Source organism: Miniopterus schreibersii (genome assembly GCF_964146895.1).
Source record: "Miniopterus schreibersii genome assembly, chromosome: 14".
In the NCBI taxonomy this organism is placed as follows: domain Eukaryota; kingdom Metazoa; phylum Chordata; class Mammalia; order Chiroptera; family Miniopteridae; genus Miniopterus; species Miniopterus schreibersii.
Window position 1 is genome coordinate 7,409,840 of NC_138114.1, and position 19,676 is coordinate 7,429,515.

At 42.3% G+C, this 19,676-nt stretch overlaps 1 protein-coding gene across 3 annotated transcripts in view; it reads right to left on the reverse strand.

Annotated features, from left to right (window-relative positions):
• The window catches only part of ALOX5 (arachidonate 5-lipoxygenase), a 61,825-nt gene that overhangs the window by 28,069 nt on the left and 14,080 nt on the right, over positions 1-19,676 (reverse strand). For all 3 annotated transcript variants that reach the window (XM_081158113.1, XM_081158114.1, XM_081158112.1), the window contains one exon: positions 5,690-5,812. In XM_081158113.1, coding sequence (XP_081014239.1) covers positions 5,690-5,812 — 123 coding nt within the window. The remainder of the gene's footprint in view (positions 1-5,689; positions 5,813-19,676) is intronic.

Here is a 19,676-nt window from a genome sequence, read left to right on the forward strand (position 1 = left end):
CAACTGGAGCAAAATGGAAAAATTTGTAGAAACATACAATCTTCCAAAATGGAATCATGAAGAATCAGAAAACCTGACTAGGCTGATAACAACTAATAAAATTGAAACAATAGTAAAAAAAACCTCCCAGCAAACAAAAGTCCTGGACCAGGTGGATTCACAGGGGAGTTTTACCAAACATTCAAGGAAGAACTAACACCAATTCTCCTCAAGCTATTCCAAAAAATTCAAGAGGAGGGAAGACTTTCAAACTCTTTTTTAAGAGGCCAGTATTATCCTGACTCTAAAGCCAGATAAAGACACTACAAAGAAAGAAAATTATAGGCCAAATATCTCTGATAAACATAGATGCTAAAATCCTCAACAAGATATTAGCAAACTGGATCCAGCAATACATCAAAAAGATAATACACCATGATCAAGTGGGATTTAATCTAGGGATACAAAGTTGGTACAATATTCACAAATAAATAAATGTGATATATCACATAAACAAAATGAAGAACAAAAATCACATTATCATATCAATAGATGCAGAAAAAGCATTTGACACAATCTAGCACACATTTTTAATAAAAACTCTCAGCAAAGTGGGACTAGAGGTATCATACCTCGACATACTAAAGCCCATATATGAAAAACCTACCTCAAACATACTCATTGGGCAAAAAGTAAAAGTGTTTCCCTTAAGATCAGAAAAAAGACAAGAATGTCTGCTTTCACCACCCTCATTCAAGTTATTACTGGAAGTTTTAGCCACAGTGGTCAGACAACAAGAAGAGAGAAAAGGCATCCAAATTGGAAAGAAGAAAGTAAAAGTGTAATTTTTCTCAGATGACATGATATTGTACATAGTAAACCCTAAAGACTCCACTGAAAAACTAATAGATCTAATAAATAAATTTGTCAAAGTAGCAGGGTACAAAATTAATATTCAGATATCAGTGGCATTTTTATACACCAATAATGAACTATCAGAACAGAAACTAAGAAAACAACTCCATTTACTACTGCAACAAAAAAATAACAAGATACCTAAGAATAAACTTAATCAAGGAGGTAAAAGACATGTACCTACAGGACACTAAAAAAGAAATAGAAGAAGATCCAAATGAGTGGAAGCATATACCTGGTTGATGGATAGGAAGAATTAACACTACCCAAAGCAATCTATAGATTCAATGCAATCCTTATTAAAATACTAATGGCATATTTCACAGGTCTAGAATAAATACTCCACAAATATATGGAACCCAAAACAAACAAACAAACAAACAAACAAACAAACAAAAAATCCAAATAGCCTCAGCAATCTTGAGAAAAAAGAACAAATTTGGAGGGTTCATAATACTACATATCAAATTATACTACAAAGACATTGTAATCAAAATAGTGTGGTACTGGCACAAGAACAGGCATATAGATCAGTGGAACAGAATAGGGAACCCAGAAATCAACCCACACCATTATGGTCAATTAATATCTGACAAAGGAGGCAAGGGAGTACAATGGAGTAAAGACAGTCTCTTCAATAAATGGTGTTGGGAAAATTGGGCAGGTACATGCAAAAAAAAATAAAAAAAGAAGAAGAAAGAAAAAGAAAGAAAGAAAGAAAGAAAGAAAGAAAGAAAGAAAGAAAGAAAGAAAGAAAGAAAGAAAGAAAGAGAAAAGAAACCAGACCACCAACTTCCACCATACACAAGAATAAACTCAAAATGGATTAAAGATTTAACTGTAAGTCATGAAACCATAAAAATCCTAGAAGACATGGGCAGCAAAATGTCAGACATCTCTTGTAGCAGAATTTTCACTGATACATCTCCTAGGGCAGGAGAAACAAAGGAAAAAATAAACAAATGGAACTACACTAAACTAAAGAGCTTCTGCACAGCAAAAGAAACCAGCATGAAAATGAAAAGGAACCCCACGTTATGGGAGAACATATTTGCCAATGATACATCTGATAAGGGTTTAATTTCCAAAGTATACAAAGAACCCATACAACTCAACAAAAGAAAAAGAAACAACCCAATTAAAAAACAGGCAAAGGATTTGAATAGACACTTCCCCAAAGAGGACATATAGATGGCCAAGAGACATATGAAAAAATGCTCAAGGTCACTAATCATTGGAAAGATGCAAATTGAAACCACAATGAAGTATCACCTCACACCTGCCAGAATGGCTACTATTAATTAATTAACAATCAACAAGTGCTGGTGAGGCTGTGGAGTAAAAGGAACCCTAGTGCACTGCTGGTGGGAATGCAGACTGGTGCAGCCACAATGGAAAACAGTGTAGAATTTCCTCAAAAATTAAAAATGGAACTGCCTTATGGCCCAGTGATCCCACTCCTAGGAGTATATCTTAAAAATCCTGAAACACCAATCAGAAAGAATATAAGCACCCCTATCTTCATCGCAAAGTTATTTACAATATTCAAGACCTGGAAACAGCCCAAGTGCCCATCAGTAGATGAGTGGATAAAAAAAGCTGTGAGACATTTACACAATGGAATAATACGCAGCTGTAAAGAGGAAGGAAATCTTACCTTTTGTGACAGTATGGATGGACCTGGAGAGTATAACGCTAAGCGAAATAAGCCAGTCAGAGAAAGACAAATGCCATATGATCTCACTAATATGTGGAATCTAATGAACAAAATAAAGTGACAAAGAAAATAGAAACAGAGGCCTGGATACATGGAACAGACTGACAGCTGTCAGAGGGGAGGTGAGTGAGGGGACTGGATGAAAGAAAGTGAAAGGATTAGCCAAAAGACATATATACGTAACATACAGTCACAGACAACAATGTGAGGTAGCCAGAAGGAAAGGGGGATGGAGGTAGGTAGGAGGTGGGCAAAGTGAGGGGGGAGAATGGGGATGGAAAGAGACTTTGCTCAGGGCAATAAGCACATGATGTGGTGTACAGAGTTGTACACTTGAAACCTGTGTGGTTTTGTAAACCAATGTCACCCCAACAAATTCAATTAAAAGAAAGCATAAGGAAAAGGTAGAACAATTCCTTCTCCTCAGCACTTAATGAATTGTGTTGAATTGACAAAGAAATAAATAAATAAAATATAAAAATTGTCAACTGCATAAAATGGAAATTTAAATTTTGTAATCTAATTTTTATCTATTAGTATAACTGGTAACACTTGCAAGAATGTATTACTGGGATGTTAAGAAATATAGAAACTATATTATTTGCTGCAATAAAATAAAATATTTAATAAAGTATGAACATAAAAATATATATACCCATGCCTGGGATGGAAGATGCTGGCAGGTCCAGGTGTGGCAGGGTGGGGGAGGGGGAGGTGGCATGGAATCTGTAACATTAAATGCACAATCAGAACCAAGAACCACTGATCTAGGCTACCATTAGCTATGATGGGGATCAGGAGAATAAAAAAGTAATTGTGTGCATGTGAGTATATGTGTGTGTGTGAAGTGAGGGTCTATGAGGTGGCAACAAAGGCACCTGAGAAGCCAGTTGGTTCACACTCATTTCATTTTGACCAAGTTTACTTAGCACCTAGTCTGTGGTAGCTGCAAGGCTAGGCTCCTGAAATACAAAGATGGCCATGACCTTAAGGAACATGGGTCAGACATAAGAAAGGCACAGCCTGGCCTTCATTGCACCATCCATTCACCATCCATCTATCCATCTGCCCATCTGTTCACTTCTCCCTCCCTTCACCATCCATCTGTCCATCCATCCATCCATCCATCCATCCATCCATCCATCCATCCCTCCCTCCATCCCTCCATCCCTCCATCCCTCCATCTTCCTTCCTTCCTTCCTTCCTTCCTTCCTTCCTTCCTTCCTTCCTTCCTTCCTTCCTTCCTTCCTTCCTTCCTTCCTTCCTTCCTACATCCATTCATTCATCCTTCCATCCCTCCACAATCCATGAATCTACCCACCCACCATCCATCCCTCCAATATCCATCCACCTCCACAATTCATCCACTTCCATCTATCCATCTACCATCCAACCCTCTAGCCATTACCAAGCAAGGCAGCACTGCCCTCAAAGCCGTATCCTCTTCTTTGACCTCACTGTCTCTCCAAAGTTATCATTTTCTCTTGAAACTTCTGTCACAAAGGCCTTCTGTTCTGTTTGTCCCATCCTGGTCTGGGCTCTGCCCTACTAAACCCACATGCCTTTGACTCAATGCCAATCCCTGGGTTGGAAGTGAGACATTTAATTGCCATGATGTTTCCAGGGAGCCAGATGTTGGGTGCTGCTGCATTACTAACCAAGATGTTTGGTTTTATTTTCTCTCTCTAGTTGATCCCAATTGTAGTGGTGGTGGTGCGGGCAATCCCCAGGTTTGGACCCAAGTAGACCTGGATTCAAATCCTGGTTTTGCCAATTTCTGCTTAATTTTAGGCAAGTTCTTTGACCTGGACCCAGTGAAACCTAAGTTTACTCATCTGGAAACACAGTATCTGGTTCCCAGGTTAAAATAGATGATTCTGTGTAGACAGCACTACCCCTAGGAGACGGACACGGAGCAGAGGCTGTTGAGTCAGCCCCTTCCTACTCCCACTTTCACTTTCAGAGACATATGCATACGGTCTTTCTGACAGGAGGGGATTCCCTGCAGAGCACGACTGTAAGGCTGTGCAATTGTGTGACTCTTTGGGTGTGTGTGTGTGCAGTTCTTTCAAAATGTGCAAAGGAGGAAGCCCCTGGCCCAACCTGGTATGTGGCCTCCTGCACTTCCCTTTCAGAAGTCTGACCAAGTGGGGCACCCTTCTAGAGGGGAGCAGCTATGCAATTCAGCAAATGTTGCCATTGAAACTGTGTGGGTTGTGGTTCTCCACCCACGAGATTCCTGAATGTGCCTTCCTGGGGCCAGGGTTCTGCCCTGGGGCCCTCAGCTCCTGGCTGGGGGTCGGGAGGTCCTAGAGCTCCTCTGGGCATTCTAAGGCTCTGTCAGGCTGCAGAATGGGGATTTAGGGTTTTCTGTTTTTCCATGATGGTGAGAATCCCTTAAAGTGTCCAGGTACAGATGAAAGGTCCCTCCACTAGCCTTGGGTGGGGCTGTGGCTCCATATTTTTAACAAGCACCCAAGGGTCTCAAGATTCACTGAGCTTCACAAACCCTGCAGCAATACAGCCTCAAGGAGGAGGCACAGGACTGCTCTCTGCCACCTATCGGCAGGACTCCTGGGCCAAGCATTTGACTTTCTTACTCCTCAGGCTCTGCAGCTGCAAATGGGGGATCATGAGTGTGCTACCTCCGGGGTGGTTGTGACGGATGAACATGGATGGGGGACACAAGCAAAGGACCAGCATGGGCATGGGCACGGTGGCCACCATTACTGCAGAGTCCTGCCATCTAGGTGACAGCCTGCACACTGTTTCCCCTTGAGGTGGCCAGAGAGGGGAGAAGACGTGGGTGGGATGGGCATTCCCATTGAAGACCTCCACTTTGGGCAGAAACACAGCTATGTCTGGTGTCTGGAGTCTTCCCAGCTGTAATGTTTATACCATGTGATTGTGCCTTTAGGATTCCCTCTAAGACCGAGAAATGATCAGCAGCCTTTGGACAGAGGAGCTCAGCTGAGCTGCTGCCTAACCCAGGGCCCCACGAGGAAAGCAGTGAGGGTCACACTTGCAGCCCAGCCATCGGAGGAGCTGCCCAGTGTCCTTAAGTTCTCCTAGACTTACGCTTTTGAGTAGTTCAGGACAAAGTCCACTCCTTTCTCACTATCAAACTGGATGTCACGAGGTAAATCCTTGTGGCATTTGGCGTCGATGCTCAAGGGGAATCCAGGGTTCCATTCCATCCACCTGAGTATGCAAGAGAAGAAAACTGGGTTAAGTGCCTTTGGGTCAGGGACCTCAACATAAAGACTACCCATGTGGTCTGAGGGTGTGTCTGCCACCAGCTCATCATATTACAGGTGTCTCGTGAGGTACTGCCCCCCCCAGGTCCTGTGACAGCCCACTGTGCTGTCCCTGAGCATTACAGTGGGAGGCCCGAGGCCCCCTAAACCCTTACAGAGACTGAACTTATAGCAGAAGGAAAGCTGTGGTGGGCATGCATACTGTGTAAAAGGAATCAAAAAAGAAAACATCAGAATCCCTAAGTTATTGGAGTTGACACTGAACAGCAATGCCTCCCAAGTGCTCCATAGAACTGCCTTGCTGGTCCCATGTGGCTAAGGCTGCCCCCAGACCTGACCTGGGTGTCCAGTGTCCCACCAGCTGGGTCAGTGCACTCTGAACTGTGTGGTGGTCGGGAGTGGGGGGACAGGACAGTTGTTATGCCTGCACAGTAGGTGCACAGGCCACGGGTGGCTAAGGGAGTCTTCCCCTCCCAGCTCCCACCCAGCACAGAGAACTGCCAATAGCAGGTGCAAAGATTTTTGTAATCAAAATAGCTCCCCCTAAAAAGAGGCTATACACTCTATCCAGTCAAAGTTTTTAGATCCTGATGTTCTTAAAACTTAACCCGCAGCATTGGCCAATTATGTTTTGTTTTTTTAATTTTACTTTTCTTTTTGTTTATAGAAAACAAAAGACAAAACAAATCCTGTCCGTTTCTTTAGGGCAGGGAGAATGATCTTGTATTTGTTTAAAAACCAAAACTTATATTCTGAGATTTCAGCTTTTCCATTTGTATTCCTAATTCTCCTTCCTTTTAAATGTCTCTTATGAGAGGAAAGTAAAACACTGAAATTGTTGAACATTAAGAAGTCCCCTTTACTGTCACAAAAACCTCCCCAGTTTCTTGTGCTGTTGTTGGCCCAGGAAGCCTCTCATTAAACCACAGGTAAACAGGGACTGGGGGTAAGCACTCTCAGAGCAAACACAGTTTTGAAAAGCATTTTCTGTTGTATAGTGCCTTACATTTCTCAGTTTTCTGAATAAATCCTGGGGGGAGGGAGAAAGAAAAACGGCATACCTAGATATATACTGATTGAAATGTTGAAGAGAGAGAGAGTGTGTGTGTGTGTGTGTGTGTGTGTGTGTGTGTGTGTGTGAGAGAGAGAGAGAGAAAAGGAGAGAAAGGGAGAGAGAAAGATGGGGGTTGAGGAGGGATGAAGAAAGGGCTGAAGGGTGAGAGGGAAGAGAAAGATGCTCCTAGAAGCTCACAAGCTTCTGCGAGAAAAATAAATAAATCAAATTACCACTAGTTTCCTTGCTGGCCATACTAAAAATGGGAAGACAATGTTTATAGACTTTTTAAAAAATCATCATCTAAGCCATTTATATCAAGTCAAATAATTGGTGAGGGCAGGAGAATGGGGGGGTGGTGGTGGTGGCAAGCACATGCCCTTTCTAAAGAAATTAATTGAACAAGTTCAGACAGGCAAAAATGAAAGCAGGATGAACCAAGAAGTTCCTAAATATAGTAAAGAGTGTTCTTCTGAAAAAAAGAACAAGTTTAAATTTAAACAAACAAAAATATCAAAGGTATTTTCTCAAAATCAAGACCAGAGAGAATGTTCATTGTTACTACTATTATCTGTTTTGTGGATTTCAGCCAGGAAATAAAAAAAAAGTACCAGTGGTGTAAATAATGGAAAATAAGCTAAAAATTTGAGGAGGGAAGATGGCAGCACTCGGACAAGCAGAGCGACCTTGTTTCCAGCCATTGACTGGATTTACAGCTAAAATACTGCATAGCCAGCTTGGAAAAACAAGAGAAATATACCTGAGTGGACATATTTTGAGTAAGGAGCCATGAAGAAACATCAGAGGGTCTGCACCTGTACAACAGCTCACACGACATGGTTGTGGCTGAGCCTCGCAGTTAACCAAAATGAGAGGAGAGTCCTCCCAAGGATGGGTCAACAACAATCTAGACACAATCACAACAGGAGATCCCAAAGAACTCACAAAAGGGACACCCACAGAAGGGACATACCTAGAGCAAATATCTCAGAATTATAAGGAAAACACACCTCTGGGTCCCACTGGACATACACTACAAAATGCCACCCCACAAGCCTGGGAGACAGCAAATATATCTATACAGATAAAAACACTAAGTGTCACTAAAATGGGGAGACAAAGAAACAACCCACAAACTAAAGAAAAGGGAAAATCACCAGAAAAAGACCTTGATAAGATGGAGTTAAATTATCAGAAATAGAGTTCAGAGTAATGGTTATAAAGATGCTCAAGGAAATTAATGAGAACCACAAGACACTTAATGGGAAGGCCCAGGAACTCAGTGAAAGCTTCATCAGCATGATGAAGGAGCTAGATATGATAAATAAGAACCAGGCAGAAATGAAGAATATTATATCTGATACCAAGAATATGCTGGAAGGGATTAAAAACAGGCTCAATGAAGCAGAGGATAGAATAAGTGACTTAGAAGATAAGGTAGAAAAAAACAACACTCAATCAGAGCAGCAAGAAGAAAAAACACTTGAAAAGCATGAGGACAGTTGAAGGGAATTTTGGGACAACATGAAGTGAAACAAGATTTACATCATAAGGGTGGCAGAGGGGGAGAAAGTGAGCACGGAATAGAGAACCTGGTGGAGGAAATAATGACAGAGAACTTCCCTAGGCTGGCGAAGGAGAAAGCCGCACTAGTTCAGGAAGCACAGAGGGCTCCAAACAAGAGGGACCCAAAGAGACCCACTGCAAGACACATCATAATTAAAATGGAGAATGTTAAGGACAAAGCGAGAATATTAAGGGCTGCAAGAGAGAGACAAGCAGTGACCTACAAGGGACCCCCATAAGGTTGACAGCAGATTCCTCAACAGAAACACTTCAGGCCAGAAGGGAGTGGCATGAAGTTCTCCAAGTAATGAAAAGCAGGAACCTGCAACCAAGACTGCTTTATCCAGCAAGGCTATCATTTAAAAACGAAGGTGAAATAAAGAGCTTCCCAGACAAAAGAAGGCTAAAGGAATTCAGCACCACCAAACCAGCATTGCGAGAAATGCTAAAAGGACTGCTCTAAGAAAAAGAAGGAATAGTGAGAGAAAGGTACATCAGCATAAAGGGGGAAAATGGCATTAAATAAGTTGATATCAATAGTAACCTTAAATGTAAATGGAATAAATGCTCCAGTCAAAAGACATAGGGTGGGCTGAATTGATGAGAAAACAGGACCCATATATATGCTGTCTACAAGAGACCCACTGAGAGCAAAAGATTCACACAGGCAGAAAGTGAAGGGATGGAAAAAATTATTCCATGCAATGGAAACTTAAAAAAGCTGGAGTAGTAATACTTATTTCTGACAAAATAGACTTCAAAATAAAGACCATAACAAGAGACAAAGAAGGCCACTGCATAATACTAAAGAGATCGATCTAACAGGAGGAAATAACCCTTGTAAATATATATGCACCCAACATAGGAGCACTTAAGTATATAAAAAACTTCTTTTAAGGGGGAGATCGACAGCAACAAAATCATAGTGGGGGACTTGAACACCCCACTGTCAGCATTGGACAGATCATCAAGACAAAAAATCAACAGGAAAACAGAGACCTTAAATGACACACTAGATCTAATGGATTTAATTGACATTTACAGAACATTTCATTCCAAAGCAGCAGAATACACATTCTTTTCAAGTGCACATGGAACATTCTCAAAAACAGACCACATGTCAGGGCACAAAGGAAGTCACTACAAGTTCAAGAAGATTGAAATCATATCAAGCATCTTCTCAGATCACAATGCCATGAAACTAGAAATCAACCACTATAAAAAGAACTCAAATATATTCAAACACATGGAGGCTAAATAGCATGTTATTAAACAATGAATGGGTTACCAAGGAGATCAAGGAAGAAATCAAACACTTCCTGGAAAAATATGAAACTGAACAGACAACAACCCCAAATCTATGGGACACAATGAAAGCAGCCCTGAGAGGAACGTTCATAGCATCACAGGCCTATCTCAAGAAACAAGAAAAAGCTCCACTAAACCATCTAACACAACAACTGAAAGAATTAGAAAGAGAACAGCAAGAAAAGTCCCAGGGAAGTAGAAGGAAGGAAATAATAAAGATCACAGCAGAAATTAATGACATAAAGACAAAAAAAAATACAAAAAAAAATCAATGAAACCAAGAGCAGGTTCTTTGAAAAGAAAAAGATGATTGATGCACTTTTAGCCAGACTCACCAAGAAACAAAGAGAGAGGATCCAAATAAATAAAATCAGAAATGGAAGAGATGCTATAACAGCTGAACCAACAGAAATACAAAGGATCATAAGAAAACACTATGAACAACTATATGCCAACAAAATGGACAATTTGGGTGAAATGGAAAAATTCCTAGAAGCATACAATCTTCCAAAGCTGAATCAAGAAGAGGCAGAAAACCTGAATAGGCCAATAACAACTAATGAAATTGAAGCAGTAATCAAAAAACTCTCAGCAAACAAAAGTCCTGGACCAGATGGATTTACAAGCGAGTTTTACCAAACATTCAAAGAAGAATTAACACCTATTCTACTCAAACTACTCCAGCAAATTAAACAGGAGGGAAAACTCCCAAACTCTTTCTATGAGGCCAGCATCATCCTAATCCCAAAACCAGATAAAGATGCTACAAAGAAAGAAAATTATAGGCCAACATCCCTGATGAACATAGATGCTAAAAATCCTCAACAAAATACTAGCAAACCAGATCCAGCAATACATTAAAAAGATCATACACCACGACCAAGTGGGATTTATCCTGGGGATGCAAGGCTGGTATAATATTTGCAAATCAATAAGTGCGATACACCACATAAACAAAATGAAAGAAAAAAATCTTATGATCATATCAATAGATGCAGAAAAAGCATTTGACAAAATCCAGCACCCATTTTGGTAAATCTTTCAGCAAAGTGGGGATAGAGGGAACATACATCAATATAATAAAGGCCATATATGACAGACCTACAGCCAACAGCATACTCAATGGTCAAAAACAAAAACCATTTCCCTTAAAAACAGGAACAAGACAGGGATGTCCACTTTCACCACTCTTATTCAACATAGTACTGGAAGTCCTTGCCACAGCCATCAGACAGGAAGAAAACATAAAAAGTATCCACATTGGAAAGAAGGAAGTAAAACTGTCATTATTTGCAGATGACGTGATATTGTATATAGAAAACCCTAAAGACTCCATCAAAGTACTACTAGATATGACAAACGAATTCGGCAAGGTGGCTAGATACAAAATTAACATCCAAAAATCAGCAGCATTTTTATACACCAACAAGTGAAACTAAAAACACAATACCATTTACCATTGCAACTAAAAAATAGTTACCGAGGAATAAACTTAACCAAGGATGTAAAAGACTCGTACTCGGAAAACTACAGGACATTGAAAAAAGAAATAGAGGAAGGTATAAACAAGTGGAAGAATATTCCATGTTCATGTATTGGAAGAATTAATATCATTAAAATGTCCATACTACCCAAAGCAATCTAGAGATTTAATGCAATTCCTATTAAAATACCAACAGCATATTTCATAGAGCTCGAACAAATATTCCAAAAATGTATACGGAACCAAAAAATACCCCAAATAGCCACAGCAATATTGAGAAAGAAGAACAGAGTTGGAGGGATCACTTTACTGGATATCAAACTATACTACAAAGCCACTGTAATCAAAACAGCCTGGTACTGGCACAAGAACAGGCATATTGATCGGTGGAACAGAACAGAGACCCCAGAAACAGACCCACGCCATTATGGTCAGTTAATATCTGACAAAGGAAGCAAGAGCATGCAATGGAGTAAAGGCAGTCTCTTCAATAAATGGTGTTGGGAAAAACAAAACAGCTATTAACATATATTAGAAAGTTATTATATTCAAAAAACGTGCTGGTCTGAGGAGTAAATAATAGACTAACACCAAGTCCAGAAACAGACCCAAGAAAATAAGTGAGTATAATACCACAGCAGCTAATACTTACTGTGTGCTTTCTATGTGCCAAATACTATTCCATGTGTTTTCAAGGTTTAACCTATTTCATTCTCTCGAAAACCCTATGAGGTTGTACTATTATTCTGTCCATTTTACAGATTGTGGGGATTGAGGCACAGAGAGATTCCACAACTTTCCTAAGTAAATGGCTATAAGTGGGGCTGAGCCCAGGAACTGGCTACTGTGGCTGTCACCCCAAGGCAGCAGGAAGGAATGTGTTATGTAATAAATGACACCGGAGACCTTTGACCCCTACTTCACATCATTTATAAAAATAAGTGGCAGATGAAAAAATTCCTAACGTTAAGAAAAAACGAAATTATAAAACACTGGACAAAAATCTAGTATTTATGTAACATTGGGTGGGAGGGACTTCTTAAGTAAAGAAGAAACCCGAAAGCTAAAAAGGAAAAACAATATCCACAATTTAGAAAATAAAGTCCTCTGTGAGAAAAGCAACAGAGGACGAATGATAATGCTGTACACAGACCAAAGGGACACATCCTAACACACACGCAGGCAGTTCACAGAGGAGGCCACGCAGAACCGCTTAACTCCCCACCGTCAGGAAACGCAGATAAGGCAACGGCGCAGTCTCAGGAATTTTTAGATTGTCAAAAATTTAAAAGATCAGTGTCGCCAGGTATTGGCAAAGTATGGGAAAAGCATAGTTTCATAGACAATTAGTGGGACTGAGAATTATTATAAAATTTTGGGAAAGGATTTTTGTCATTTCTTTTAAAAAAACTTTTTAAATTGATTTTTGGAGAGAGTAAGGGAGTGGGGGGGGGGGAGAGAGGGAGAAAGAGAGAAGTAGAGAGAGAGAGAGAAACATCGATCTGCTGCCTCCAGCACACCCCTCATCAGGGACGGAGCCTGCAACCCTGGCATGCGCCCTGACCCGGGACTGAACTAGCAACCCTTCGGGGCACTGGACGACACCTAACCTCCTGAGCCACACTGGACAGGGCTGCCAGTATTTCTTAAAACGAAAAATGCTTTGGGTGGTGGACGCACAATGCAATATATAGATCATGTATCATAGAAATGTACACTTGAAATCTATAGGATCCTACTAACCAATGCCCCCCAATGAATTTGATAAAAATTAATTAAAATGAAAATGCTGATTTGGGCCGGCAGGGTGAGTTCTGGATACTCCTTGATGGCAACGAGAGCACCTGCATGCCTGGACGTTGGCACAAGGTTGCTGCTGCAGCACTATTTATAACACCAAAAACAAACCCACAAACCCACAAATGTACAAATGAGAAACAGGCTGACTGTCCATCAGTAGGAAATGGTGAATAAGTTGGGACACTACATATAAAGCCAGTTATATGTGAGTTTAAGGAGGGAAACAGTGAGATACTGTCCCACACAGATTGACGCGAAGGCAAATGTCTCCAGGTGGGAAGCGTGTCCCCGAGGTCGGGAAATAGTAACTCTCAGGGACAGCGGCTGGGGTGAAAATTGGCAGAAACACCTTAGAAAACAATCGGCAATATCTAGAAAACGTAAAATGTGCTCTCCTTCTAGGAATATTCCCTAGAGTGACTGCCACGAGCCCCGGGGAGTAAGAGGAAGCTCGCTGAAGCGCGGCTTGGACAGCCAGGAGTGACGCGGGCCCACAGCTCTGCAGCAGGGACGGGCACAGGAGGCCCGTTCAGGAGGTGCCACGCTGTGCGGGAGCCGAAGGATGGTGGCACCTGCCTGTGCCAACCGGCTGCTCTTTGAAACAGAACGACGAGTGAAAAAAGTAAGGCCCAGAACGATTAGCTTAAATGCTGTAGATAAAACCCCACCACAGTATGCATGGCTCTGCGTGCGGGTGCGGGTGCCACGCGGGTACATAAAGTCACAGCGAGGGAGCACGCGGTGGGTGATGGCCTGGGCGCTTCTCCGCCCCTGCCTGGCCGGCCCAGCGCTCCCGGCTCCTGGCACAGCAGAGGCTATCCTAGCTGCCGCTGGGCCTCCCTGCGCTAATCTGGAAGCCAGAGAGCTCAGAGAAAGGGGAACTCCAAGGTTGTGCAGACGGGGAAAGCCCAGCGTTTCCCCAACGGAAGCGCCGGGGGCGAGGGGAGGGTATGAAAAGGTCAGATTAGTGGAAGGAGGAAGAAATGGTGACGATTAGATCAATGACAGAGGCAAACTGTCTCACCAGAAAACCCCTCTGCCCTGTCTCCCTAGACTGCCAAACCCGTTCCCGTGGAAACCCCACTGACGCCCTCTCCCTGGCTGAGAGGTGTTTCCCAAAGGATGCCCCATGCAGCACTATTCCGCAGGATGGTAAGTCACAGGCCCAATTCTCTTGGGGAAAACTGGGTTAAAAAGCAATGAACCACCGTCCATCACCACAGAACTTCTCAGAATCCTCTCTGCTTATGCAAACTGTGAGCCTCCAGAAGGGGATGTGATAAACTGTTTCCCAAGCTTGTTTCACCCTGGGACCCTTTTCCAAGGAAAAAGTTTTGGGACCAATTCTCCAGGGCACACTTTAGAAAATACTGGGTTAAGCTAATGCCTATAAGACTAACATATCAAGTCATTAACATCTTAGTCTGAATTAGTGTGGAACTGATAAGACTTGCTGTCCATTCCCCTAACAGGACCCAAGCTAGCCTGATTCTCTGGAAGCTGTTTAACATCTTTACAGTCTAGGACTCCTCCCTTCCATAGTCTGGAAGCAGGTAGAGTGCTCACTGTAGGGGCTTTGCCACAGGCGGTCGAACGGAGGAAAGTTTATCGTTCCACTGCTATACAGGTTTCCCTAAACGCTGACTGCAGACCTTAGGGATTGGCCAGACTTGTGTCTGGCTGCTGTTTATTTGTCATCATGGTAGTTGTGAGTTTTGTCCACGTTGCTCTGTGCAGCAGCACTCGCTGACTTTCCTTGCAGGGTAGTATGATCACTATTTATCTGTTCTACTGTTGATGGACACTGGGTGGTTTCCATTTTTGGCTCTCATAAATAACAATGCTGTGGACCCCTGTGCACATGTACCCAGGTGCATAGGCACACAGATTTGGATCCAGAAACAGAATTTTTGGATCATAGGTTATAATGCAGTTTCAATTTTATTAGATACTGCAAAACTGTTTTTCACGGAGGATGTATTAATTTATACTCCTGCCAGAAGTGTGCGAGCCTTCCCACCAACAGCTTTGTTAACACTTGGGTATTGTCAAGGTTTAGTTTTGCCCACCTGGGGTGTGTGTGTGTGTGTGTGTGTGTGTGTGTGTGTGGCAGTAATAGTAATAGTGGCGGTAGCAGTGATCTAATTAATAGATCTTCATTGTGATCTTATTTTTGGTTTCTTTGACTCCAAATGAAGCTGAGCCCCCTTTTTTTTGTATATTTGCTCCTCGTGTTTTGTGCAGTGACTGCTCAAATCTCTTGCCTATTTTTCTGCCGAATTGACAACCAGCTTCTTATAGATTTGTAGGGGTCATTGGTATATCACAAATCATAATTCTTGTCTGTCACTCTGTAAGTTGTCTTCCCATCTTTTGTGCTGTTTCTTAGTGAACAGAAGTTCCTCCTCTTGAGGTACGCGACATTAATCTTTTTCTTTACAGTTAGTGCATTTTGAGTCTTTTTTGAAAAATCTTTTTAACTGGAGACCGTGAGGAATAACCTCCTACAGTCTAAAATTTTATGGTTTTGCCTTTAGTATGTAAGCCCACTCTCCCTATGCTGAGTTTTCCAAATGGGCTGAAGCAGAGCCCCACTCCTCCTCCTCTCTCCCCCGCTCCGGGCCGCCCAGCAGCCCTGGCGCCGCTCACGGCCAGTGCTCTGTTACACATCAGGCACCCGGGTGCGCACGGCCCTGGTGCCCATCCTTTTCGTCATGTTTCATGGAAATGTCAGTGTTATGGAAGGGGGACCAAGCCAAAGGTAGTCTGAGCCTGGGCAACCAGCGGGGATTTCTCGACGACTCAATACCACTCGACTGCTGGGTGTCTGGGGGGGGGGGGGGGGATAGGAGCTAAGAGATGAGAGACACCTCACAAATTAGAAAAGCCAGGAAAAAAAGATGCTACCTAACTCTGGCCAGAATTGATGAAACTGGGTACCCGTATGCTGCTTGTGAAAACTCGTTAAAGATTTTTGAAGAAAATTTGTCAATATATACTAATAACTTACACTATTTGCTTTAGTAATTTCATTTCTGGGCACCTACCCTAAGGAAACACTTAAAAATGCACAAAGTTCCACATGAAGTTTCCCCATTGTTTATATTAATAAAACTTAGAAACCTTCGAAATGTCTAGATAGACTGGTGTTTGAGTAAATTATGGTGCATCCACACAATGGAATGTGACACAAAACCTGGAATGTTTGTGGTGAGGCTCCTAGAATATGGGGACAATGCTGCTGCTATATCTCTAGGAGCAAAAAGGAGCCTGTCTGATTGTGTGTATAGTAAAATCCCCGATGAATTACTGGTATTTCCCTGCTTCTATATTACTCTCTTTCCTTTGCCTTATTGGATTAGGAAAACCTGCAATACTGCATATTCCCTGTGAGAAGTTAAATTAGGGTGGGGCATGTAGGAAGGTGTGACAGTCATCATTCCGCCAAGGTCCCTCCACAGCCTAGATAGCCGTGTTGACTGTCCAGCACGCCTCCTTCCATGCCTTCCTCTTGGAAGGAGTCTCATACTCAAATGTCTCCAGGGCCCAAAGCAGGAAACTAAATGAAAAAAAGTCTTGATATAGACATTGAACAGGTGTGGACTGAGGGAACCTGGAGAACAAACACCTTGTTTGCTCAAAACTCCACAATGACCCACACACACACTGAGGGGCTGGATCCAGCCCACTGACCACTGGTGTCCCCATGAGCTCTCTGGAGCATGGGTCCTTCTTATTTTTTTAAACAGATTTATTGAGATACAATTTACATACCATAAAACTCACCCCTTAGAATTATCCAATTAAAAGGTTTTTAGTATATTTACAGAGTTGTGCATCCATTACTATAATCTAGTTTTGGAATATTTTCATCTCAAGTAGAAACTTTGTACCCACTGATAGTCACTCCCCATTCCCCATCTCCACCTTCCAGCCTGAGGAAAACACTAATCTATTAATCTGTGTCCATACATTTGCTTATTCGGACATTTCATGTAAGTAGAATCCTACAATATGGTCTTTTGTAAATGACTTTTTTTAAAAAATGTGCTTACTTTATTTTTATTCTGGGAGGAAAATCTTGTATTGAGTGGTAGAATTTTGTTACCCTGCTATCCCTTTAATCAGTTCTCAAAGATGCTGTGACACCCAGTGAATTTAGTCTTCCAACCTCATTGTTTTATTCTACCTGAATTACAGGTAAATCTCTGTGACTTTGTTTTCTTTTTCTTTTTTAAAATTTATCTTTATTGTTGAAAGTATTACAGGTGTCCCATTTTTCCCCCCATTGATCCCCTCCACCTCACTCCCACCCCCTCCCCCGGCCTTCACCCCATTATTGTCTGTGTCTATGGGTTATGCATATATGCATATACTGTAACTTCTTTGGTTATCTCTTCCCCCCCACAACCCTTCCTTCTTCCCTCTGAGATATGATCATCTGTTGTGTGCTTCAATGTCTCTGTGTCTATTTTGTTTGTCAGTTTCTTTTGTTCATTAGCTTCTTCTTAAAGGGACCCTTCAACATTTCATGTAATACTGGTTTGAGGGTGATGAACTCCTTTAGCTTTTTCTTATCTGTGAAGCTCTTTATCTGATCTTCAGTTCTAAATGATAGCTTTTCTGGGTAGAGTAATCTTGGTTGTAGGTTTTTGCTTTCCATAACTTTGAATATTTCTTGTCACTCCCTTCTGCTCTGCAAAGTCTCTGTTGAGAGATCAGCTTACAGTCATATGGGTGCTCCCTTGTAGGTAACTAATTGCTTTTCTCTTGCTGCTTTTAAGATTCTCTCTTTGGCCTGGCTGGGTGTGGCTCAGCGGTTGAGTGTCAACCTAGGATTCAGGTGATCAGGGTTCGATTCCAGGTCAGGGCACATGCCCGGGTTGTGGGCTCGATCCCCAGTCGGGGGCATGCAGGAGGCAGCCGATCAATGACTCTCTCATCATTGATGTTTCTATCTCTCTCTCTCCTACTCATTTCCTCTCTCTGAAATTAATAAAGATATATTTAAAAAAAAAAAAAAGATTCTCTCTTTGTGTTTAACCTTTGACATTTTAATTATGATGTGTCTTGCTATGGGTTCCGCTTGGGTTCCACTTGTTTGGGATTCTCTGTACCTCCTGGACTTGTAAGTCTATTTCTTTTCTTTTCTTTTTTTTTTAAATATATCTTTATTGATTTCAGAGAGAGGAAAGGCGAGGGAGAGAGAGAGATAGAAACATCAATGATGAGAGAGTCACTGATTGGCTGCAGCCCGCAACCCGGGCATGTGCCCTGACCGGGAATTGAACCCTGATCACTCGGATCCTAGGTCAACGCTTAACCACTGAGCCATGCCCGGCCGGGCTGTAAGTCTATTTCTTTCACCAGGTAGGGGAAGTTTTCTGTCATTATTTTTTCAAATAGGTTTTCAACTTATTGCTCTCTTTCTTCTCCTTCTGGTATCCCCATAATGTGAATGTTGGGCCGCTTGACGTTGTCCCAGACACTCCTTATACTATCTTCATATTTCTGGATTCTTTTTTCTTTTTGCTCTTCTGGTTGGGTGTTTTTTGTTTCCTCATGTTCCAAATTGCTGATTTGATTCTCAGCATCCTCTACTCTACCATTGATTCCCTGTAAATTATTCTTCCTTTCAGTTAGTGTAGCCTTCATTTCTGACTGGTTCTTTATTATGTCATTGATGATCTCACTAGTTTCCTTAATAGTCTTTCTAAGATCCTTGAGCATCTTTATAACCATTATTCAGAACTCTGTATCTAGTAGCTTGCTTGGTTCCATTTCATTTAGTTCTTTTTCTGGAGATTCTTCTGTTCTTTCCTTTGTGACATGTTTCTTTGTCTCTGCATTTGGACTGCTTCCTGATGTTTGTTTCTATATATTCGGTAGAGCTGCTATGCCTCCTGGAATTTGTAGAGTGGCTTTGTGTAGTAGGTGTCCTGTAGGATCCAGTGGCTCAGGCTCCCCAGTCACCTGAGCTGGGCCGGGCTGTGTGCACTGTCTTGTTGTAGTTGAGCCTTGGTTGCTGTTGGTATCACTGGGAGGAATTGACCACCAAGCCAACTGGCTGTGAGGACCAGCTGCAACTATAGCTGAAGAGCTGTTGTGCTGGAGAGTCCCCTATGGAGCAGGATTTGCTTCAGTGGGGCTTTGGTGCTCACCAAGTGCACCCCTTGAGTATGTCACTCATGGATGTGGTAAGGTTGTAATCCAGCGTAGTTGAAGCTGACCACCAGGTGCACTGTCTCTGGGGCCTCCTGGGAGATGCAAAGTCAGCCTCTGCCTGTACCCTGCCCAGGGCCACCCAGCATGAGCTACACAGCAATCTATAGATGGCTGTTACTTATGCTGGGCTTGGGGGTGTCCAGGAGAGGTCAAGCTAAGAACCAATGCAGGCTGCTGCTAGTGCTGTGCCTGGGGCCATTTATTGAGAGGTATGGGGCATGCTGAGGCCAGCTGCTGCTTGTTTGAGACATTTTAGGAAAGTCTTAAGCATGAGGTTATAGAGGCCACTTGCATAGGAAAGCCACTGGAAATGGCTTGGATGCATTTGCAATTAGGGAGAGGTGGGGTCTCTGGGCATCACCAGGGTGGGGC